The 8,638-nt window shown below is 39.9% G+C and overlaps 1 protein-coding gene across 1 annotated transcript; it reads left to right on the forward strand.

Moving 5' to 3' along the window:
- Positions 1–178: 178 nt before the first annotated feature.
- Positions 179–8,110, forward strand: LOC128946599 (U2 small nuclear ribonucleoprotein B''). Its single transcript, XM_054290499.1, has 7 exons — positions 179–232; positions 479–565; positions 2,298–2,470; positions 4,169–4,309; positions 5,524–5,574; positions 7,115–7,203; positions 7,720–8,110. The coding sequence occupies exons 2-7, from the start codon at positions 502–504 to the stop codon at positions 7,877–7,879; spliced, it is 678 nt and encodes a 225-aa protein (XP_054146474.1). The 5' UTR covers positions 179–232; positions 479–501; the 3' UTR covers positions 7,880–8,110.
- Positions 8,111–8,638: the final 528 nt, after the last annotated feature.

Genomic DNA, 8,638 nt, shown 5'->3' on the forward strand with positions numbered 1-8,638 from the left:
TTCCGTACAACACCTTCATCCCGCCGCTCTTGGGCCGCGCGCACCCGCCACTCCCCATCGGCGCTATCGGCATTCGGCGCATCGACTGCTCTGGGAGTGGCTTTGCCGCCTGCGCTGCGTCCCAGCAGGGCGGGAAGCGTAGGCCGCCATCGAGAGCTGAGGCCGGATAGGGGAGGGGAGGTGAGGGGTGGTGAGGGGCTCTGGGACCCGGGGTCCAGGATCTGAGATCCAGGTGAGAGCAAGAAGGGGCTAGCTCGGGGCTTCTTCTCTGGAGTTCCTGTCCTGCCGTCGCAGCCCTCTTACGCCCGGAAAGGGCCGGAGCGGGGCGGGTGTGTGGCCTGCGGGCGGGCAGACATGTAGACAGACAAGCCGCCCCCCACTCGCGGTGCCGCTGCTCGGGGTTGTGAGGTGTCGCCGGCGTTGGCAGCTGTCGCGGCCAGGGGTTCGCTAACGCCTCTCCTGTGTGCTCTGCCCGCAGGCAGTTCGCGGGTGCCGCCGAGAATGGACATCAGGCCGAACCACACCATCTACATCAACAATATCAATGACAAGATCAAGAAGGAAGGTACGAACGGCTGCCGATCGCTTCTGGTTGTCCAGTGAAGCCTGGTCATTCACTTGCACACGGCACTGGTCTTACAAAGGGGCTTTTAGGATCTCCCGGAGGTCTCTGAAGTGCTGAGCAGGAGATCATTATCCGAGCTCTGGGCAAACGCTTTCTTGTAATGAAACAGTAGCTAAAGCAAACAAATTCACCTCCCACTCGATCAGGTTGCTGAGATCTCCCTACAGCCCAGTCTTGAACGCTTTTAGCGATGGGGAGTCCACAGCCTCTCTGGGAAGCCTGTTCCAGTGCCTCACCACCCCGACAGTAAAGGATATTTTCCCAATACTACATCTAAGCCTCCTGTCAGTTTGAAGTCATTACCCCTTGTCCTGTCGCTCCAAGCCCTTGTATATAGTCCTTCTCCATCAGGTACTGGAAGGCCAAAGATCACTACTCCTAAGCCTTCTCTTTTCCAGGCTGAACAACCCCAAATCTCTGAGCCTTTCCTCATAGGAGAGGTGCTCCATCCCTCTAATCAACTTGGTCGTCTCCTGGCCTTGCACCCACAGCTCCGTGTCCTTCCTGTGCTGCGCACCCCAGATCTGGATGCAGCTCTGCAGGTGGGGTCTCACCTGAACGGGGCAGAATCCCTTCCCTCACAGGGTGCTGCCCGCTCTGCTTTGGATGCAGCCCAGGACATGGTTGGTTTCTGGGCTGTGAGTACGCATGTCCAGCCCCTTCCCCACCATCACCCCAAGTCTTTCTCAGTGCTGCTTTCCATCTGTCCATCCCTCAGCTTGGGTTGATACTGGGGGTTGCCCTGACCCAGGTTTAGCACCTTGCACTTGGTCTTGTTAAATCTCGTAGGGTGTTAAACTACCTGTTAAGATTAAAAATTACTTTCTGTTTTAATACAGGTCTTAAAGTAATTTTTAGGGAAAGTGTTTTGATAGAACACCTTTTTTTTAATAAAAAAACCATATAGTTAATATAGTTAGTCAGGAGCAGGTGGAGGAAATGACAGTGGACTGATATTACCAAGTCTCAATATCAATAAAGAAGAGACAGCATTCTTATATTGCTAAAATAGTTAAAATGTAAGGGTTTTGTGTTAGAATGATTACACAGTACCTATTATTTATTTAGCTTGATTTGGATAGTACTAAGGTTTAATTTGGCATGTATTCAGGTAATGGTAGATAATTAAAATAAACCCAATGCAGCCATAAGCTGCAGTAGTCTCATACAAAAATAATTTGGATCCAGAATATGGGTGAGAAAATTGATTTAATGGTTACAACCAAAATTTCCAACTTTTTTTAGCCTTTTAGCCTGTTTTGCTGCATTCTTGTTTTGCATCATATCTCTTTACTGCTGCTTGTTTCAGTTTTGATTTTCTGATCAGTCTGAGATGGCTGTCACGCATCATACTTGTGTGTGCATATACCTGTATGAAAATACGTTTTTACATACACCTTTATGTCATTGTGATTCCCTTGGAATGGTAGAATGGATGGCATTACAACTTCTTCACTACCTGAATCCTTGAGGTATGAAACCGAATGTTGCACACCAGCTTACAAAACCTGGACAAATAAACTTGTAATGATGTAACAGTTTTGACAAACTCATGTACTCGCTGTGTGAGCTAAAGCTTCTAAAAAACATTGTTCCCATAGGACGGCAGACTCGGTAGAAGTGGAAGTTTGCATATAACCTGTTATAATGTGTTTTCTCCCTTGGTCCCCAGAGCTGAAGAGGTCCCTGTATGCGTTGTTCTCACAGTTTGGTCATGTGGTCGACATTGTGGCTTTAAAAACTATGAAGATGAGAGGACAGGCATTTGTTATATTTAAAGAACTTGGATCATCGACCAATGCTTTGAGACAGCTACAAGGCTTTCCGTTTTATGGGAAACCAATGGTAAGCTATTTTGTTACCTTTGTAAAGAAGAAAAATACCCTGATGGTGTGATAGAGTGTTTTTGGTACTTGCACCTTGGGAATGACCTCTCCTATGTAGTTGTTACCAAAGGATTACTCCGGTCACATCCTGATGAGTATCTACATTTGTGCAAGCTGGAGGGATGCTGAAGAGACTGCAGTTACAACACACACACTTTGAACTTAACATGGGGGACTTTTTGTTTTTCTATGCTGGATTAAAGTTTTTAAGATCTTAAATGCTTTCATTTTACTCATCATGTCTTCCATTGAACCAATTAAATGAATTCTGAAATATTATTGAAATTAGATTAGTTTTCAATTACTTTATGTAGAGTAGCATTAACTACTCTTAGATTGGTAATGTATAGCTAGAATGTGATGCTTCCTTTTTGAGGTAACAGTGAGAAGGGTGAAGATCTCCCGTTTGCTTTCCAGATGTGACCACTGATTTTTTCTTTTTTAAATTGATGGCTAGTTCTGCTTGACAGTAGATCACCAAACCAAGTAGCTGTACTTCAGAATAACTTTAGTAAAGTTCAGTACTTCAGTAAATACAGCGCTGGTTGATAGAACATGATTTAGTAATGTGCTTCATGGTATGCAGAGCAGCACAGTTGACCTGCTTTGTTCTTGTCTGCTTGGACAATTAAGCACCTCTTAATTCTGCGGCTGTTGGTAAGGTGTAACAATACATGCAAATGGCCCATGACTTCAGCAATGGATGGGTACAATTCTACTGGCTCTCAGCTTATGGCTTTGAGCAGTGACGAGAGCAGTTGTGCTGCTGAGCCGCAAGCTATTTGCCTTAACACCTTCAGATTCTCTAATTAAATCCTTAACACAGAATTTTGCAAACTCAGTCCGCCATTTATCCTTAAGGAGTTTTGTGCTCAGTAGAACTCAATAAGAAATAAAAGGATTGAGGCTTCATAAGCTTTCAAATGTACTTCCATCTTTGAACATTGCCTGCAGCATGTATACTCTAAGCGCTAAACAAAAGCATTAAAAAAATCTTAAGCTGTTGTGTAGTTTTGTATTGAGGTAGTCTCTGATAGGAAAAACAATAAGATTGTATGCATAAATAATAATGTTGCACACTGGTATAGTTATACCTGCATCTGCTTAACCTTCAGCTGTAGGAGGCCTTTGTCAAAAGAACAGCAGCATTTATGCAATCCTGTTGGGATTAAGGTGAATACTTGCCTTTTCTGTTTAAGAAGTTTGGGTTTTGCTGAATTTATGTTTCTGCAGAAATCTGAGAAATCACTTTAAAATTTAACTTCCTTTAAAATGGGACTGAAAACTCACAGTTTTAATAGAAGCTAGTGCCGATTTTCTCAGTTGTCCTCTGTGTAGCTCAACTGTATCTCTCTGTAGGTGCTACCTTGACAGATGTTAAAAAGTTGTTGTTAGATAAAATAGAGTTCTGATTTCAATGAGCTAAAATTAGTAATTTGCATATTAGGGTTTTTTCTTAGACTTCTGTAATTGTGTTCTGAAAAAACTATGAGAATTGGTTACTTTCTAAGTGTACCTACACTTTTTAACAATGTTACTAGTATAAAAAGTTTCTGCAAAAAAAAAGTGTAAACACACAGTTAATGTAAGTGGTGCAAAATGTTCTGTATTATTAACTGTAGAATATACTCTGGTTTTTTTTTTTTCTTTTAAAAAGCGTATTCAGTATGCAAAAACAGACTCCGATATCATCTCTAAAATGCGTGGGACTTTTGCTGATAAGGAAAAAAGAAAGGAAAAGAAAAAAGCTAAAACTCTGGAACAGTCAGCAAATGCACCAAATAAAAAGGTTATCCAGGTAAGCTGCTTCTCTGTTCAGAAAAAAAAAAAACAAAACACAAAACCCCAAACAAACAAACCAAGCAAACAAAAAAAAAGAACTCCATTAAAAAAAAAAAACCCACACAAAAGCTATTCTAAATAATTCTTTTAAGACTTGATATTGTCTTTTGTTGCTTTTCAACTCCCTAAATTGGGGTCTGTGGGTTATCTAGAGCTCTTGAGCATTTACTAGAAGTTAAAGGAGAGGGAGCTGGTTATGTAGCCTTGCTGTTCCTTTTTTTATCCTCCTTTGCTATTATCAGATGAAAATAAAGATGGAGGGCAAACGTACAACAAACCAAAGTAGAAACTAGCCTCTTAAGAAAAGGAAAAAAAAGGAGAATGGGCTTATCTTTAGTACTGGCTTCAAGTGCTCAACCAGCTCTTCTCTTCAGTGTTTTAATTCCATGTTGCCTAATAAGGACAGAAGAATAATAAATGAGAACAAGAGAATTCATTTATGTTAGATATTACATGTTCCATGTTAGATTAACAGGAATTAGGTTGGAATTTATCTCCACTAAGGGTTGGTTTGTCTAAAGTAACAATATTTAGTAGCTTTTGTGCTGGAGTATAGCAGAAAACATCAAAACACCTCACCAGATCCCCCGAATTTATATATTGGACATGATATTCTGTACTATGGAATGTGCCTTTGGACAGTTTTGGTCAGCTTTCCTGGCTCCCTCCTGGCTTGTTGTGCGCCTGCTCACTAGCAGAGCATGTGAAACTGGAAAGTCCTTGATACAAACAATCACTCGTTATCAACAACCAAAACATCAGTTTGTTATCAGTGTTACTCTCATATTAAATTCAAACCACACTGTACTAAGAAGAAAATTAATTCTATCCCAGGTGAAACCAGGATACTTGTCTAGGCCTTCATTTTCAAAACTACTTTCTCCCTGTCTACTAAATAAAATTCTGTCATGTGGAGAAATACTTGACTCAGCCATTAGATTGATCAGGTAGTACTGATGTTATTTCTTTTGATTGCCTGGTTTTGGAGCCAAGCAAAATTCACAGGATTTGTTCCCTTTGAGAAGTGTCTCATAGGCACCCAAATGTTCTTGGATTGCAGCTCAAAAAAACCTTTAACATATGTCTTGAATTGTAGAGAAACATGGTGATATGTGCTTGTTTATTTCTAATGGAACACCTTTGTAAAACTATTTTGTACTTACTTGCTAGGGAGCAACACAGAATTCAGCCAGTGCCCCAGGGACTACACCACAGAATCAGGTAATGCTTTTTATTTTTATCACTAAAAGCACTAATGTTTATAATTATTCTCTATGAATAATAGTTTGTTACACATGGAAATGTGAGGATTTATTTTACAGCTTTATTTTTGTCCTATGAGATATTTGTCTAACAGCTACATGACAGTAAACAAACAAAACAAATCCCTTTTTTACTATATCTGGTTGACAGGAAATGAAAATCTGCAGTTTCTTATTACTATACAGAAAACAGCACTATTACAAAATCATACTGGATTCTTAAATTTGGACTGTGCTTAGTATCAGTTGAAGGATTCTTAATTTTTTTTTTCCATTGATCATAGGTTCCCTTTAGCTTACTTTTTTTCTGGCAGCAGATAAAGAAAAGGAGGACAACATGGGATGCCAAAATATCTGCCTAAAAGCCTTATTTCAGGAGTTTGAGGGTTCTCTGCTCACTTCTTCCTTTTTCTCACAAGTGTCTTACTTTCCAAAGGATTGTGTGGAGATGTAGGAACAACTCCCTACACTTCATTCATCTTGTCTGCTCAGTGACCTTCTAAATGATTCATGTTAGAAGTGAAAGTGGTAAAGAGCCAGGATTTACAGGAGAGCAAGTACCATAGAAGAATATCTTGGTCTGCCCTGCCCTGCATCTTTCTTGAGTACTGCCACTGCATACATAATCAACAGGGGAAAAGGTCCTGCTCCCTGGATTTTCAGGCACAATATGTGCATGTCAGTTTGCATCAAAGCGCAGCACTGAGTGTTTGGGTATTTCTTTGAACATCAGAAGTTTATTTCCGAATGGCACTACCTAGAATATTTCCATCAGTAGAAGGAGATTGTTCTGCTGAGGCTTTTTATTTGGCACTGCTTTGAAGATGTTTGAAGTTGGGGTGTCCAGTTTATTTTTAGATTTATAATTTACTTGATGACTTGAAGATTTCAGTATCAGCAGATGACTACTCAGCCTTGTCTGTGGTGAGTGGCTACAAATTCATATTAGCAGGCTAATCTGTTACAAGACTAAAGCTCTAAATCTAAAGGGGTTTCTAATTACATTTTAATTGAGCTCTGTAATAAAACCATGTGAATTTTGTGAGTTTTGATTGCCCAGAGATACTCAGTATTTTGTTTGTACTGCAGGTAAACAGGGCTTGGCTACCCTCTGCTTTCTGGAAGGATGTGAGTCCTTCATACATTCTACCACTGCCTTACAGGTGTCTTGAATAGCACTGCAACCACTGCTGTGGCACCTGGGTGCAGAGAGTACTGCAGTGTCAGCTCTTGACTAGTTGAGTTTAAATGTGACATCTAAGACAGTATGGTATTGTGATTTTTGTGGAAGTAAGAACCTCTCCAAATTAATATATGTGTGTAAAAGAATGAAGGGGCTCTGTCTGCATATTGATAAAGGTGTGGTGTAGCCCAGATAGAATGTTATGAGCAAAACTAAAGGAATGTGAGTCTTAGTTCAAATAATCATGCAGACAGATGCAAAGGAACTGTATGCAACTATGTATAGTCTTCTGAGCTTTGATCTTCTGTTGTTGCAGGTGCCTGATAACCCACCAAACTATATCCTTTTCCTTAATAATTTGCCTGAGGAAACAAATGAGATGATGCTGTCCATGTTATTTAATCAGTAAGTTTTGAATAGAAATTATTTCTCCTTTGAATTCTTCTGTAACCTGTGTGATTTTTCTCAGTTAACAAGCTCACTTCTTAGCAATGAGAGTTTCTTCTGAAGGTATTTTAGCTGTTAGCCTTACTGCCAAGGTTACAGATGTTGGTTCTGATGACTTGGTTCAGAAAGCAAATCTGATCTTTTCCGTAGCTGGTTTTGATTGTGTGGTTTATCTGCTATCAATTTGCATTGGATTCAAGCTGGTGACTGTAATACTAAAGTCTGTAGGACAGCAGGAGCCGTTTTAGAGCTAGATAGATTGCTTCTGTATGTGTACAGCTCTAATTAAACTGCTTCCACATAATATTTCTTAATTGAGACATAGTTCTAAGGATAGAACATGTAAAACCCTTCAATTTAAATCTTCCATTAGCAATAACTATTGCACTAGTAGATGCTTCTGATAAGAAGCTACTGAAGAGAGCTGTATTATTGAGGTAAGGAGTATTTTTGGACTCTCACTTTATTTTAAAGGTTTCCCGGATTCAAAGAAGTACGCTTAGTGCCAGGGCGCCATGACATCGCGTTTGTGGAGTTTGAAAATGAGAACCAAGCAGGGGCTGCTCGAGACGCTCTCCAAGGATTCAAGATCACTCCATCTCACGCCATGAAAATCACTTATGCGAAGAAATAGCTATATGATCCTATAAAGGACTTCTGTGGACAGGTGTTTTTTTTAAAAACACTGATACTCTGGTCAGCTACCATGTTTGCTGTTCTCTGCAGAAAACATAAGACTCAAATAGAATTGCCACAATGACCAGGGCACATGTAAAATTTTCACAGATCACCCGGATAGTAACTTTTTCTGTTGAAATACAAATTTTTATAAAATAAAATATAAATATGCTGTTTTCGAGCCATATTTTTTCCTCAAGTCTGTCTCATTATTGATTAGCCTTGCAGGGCTTTATTCAGTTTAGGAGCTTTTAAGGTGAGCCTTATTTCTCAGAAGTGAGTGCTAAAAATAGCTTTCTTTCCAGAGCAAAAGTATGATCAGGGATGCTGAATGCCAGCATAAATACAGAATAAATACAACATTCAACCTCATTATCAAGGGGACAACTGTTTTTCACTTAGGAATACAGCTTATCATTAGTGGTTTTTCTCCCCAGGTACAGTTAGAAATTGATTATAGTTTGGCAGTAATGCGATTCAACTTGGTTTTGTCTTGGTGACTGGAAGTAGAAACAAGTCCTGAGAGGAAACATAAAAGTTTCAGATTTTTAGCCTAGCTTTTCTGAAATACATGACCTAATGCTTCTGGGTTTCTCGAGGTTTGATTTACTTTATTTTTTCTCATTTGCTAAAAACTTTATAGGTTTTGTGTGACATGAAGTGCATTGGATGCAGTGATCAGATATAGTATTGTGAGTTGTAACTGTTCTAAATA

The sequence above is a fragment of the Melozone crissalis genome, unplaced genomic scaffold (genome assembly GCF_028551555.1).
Source record: "Melozone crissalis strain CALT ecotype California unplaced genomic scaffold, PUWL_Pcris_2 ptg000081l_1, whole genome shotgun sequence".
NCBI classification, from domain to species: Eukaryota; Metazoa; Chordata; class Aves; order Passeriformes; family Passerellidae; genus Melozone; species Melozone crissalis.

What these genes read in the sequence shown, in the direction of transcription:
- LOC128946599 (XM_054290499.1), top strand. Translation starts at nt 502, where the DNA reads ATGGACATCAGGCCGAACCACACCATCTACATCAACAATATCAATGAC. An exon ending in CGTTTTATGGGAAACCAATG is followed by an intron (nt 2,471 to 4,168) that starts GTAAGCTATTTT and finishes TCTTTTAAAAAG; the next exon opens with CGTATTCAGTATGCAAAAAC. An exon ending in CTGTCCATGTTATTTAATCA is followed by an intron (nt 7,204 to 7,719) that starts GTAAGTTTTGAA and finishes TTTATTTTAAAG; the next exon opens with GTTTCCCGGATTCAAAGAAG.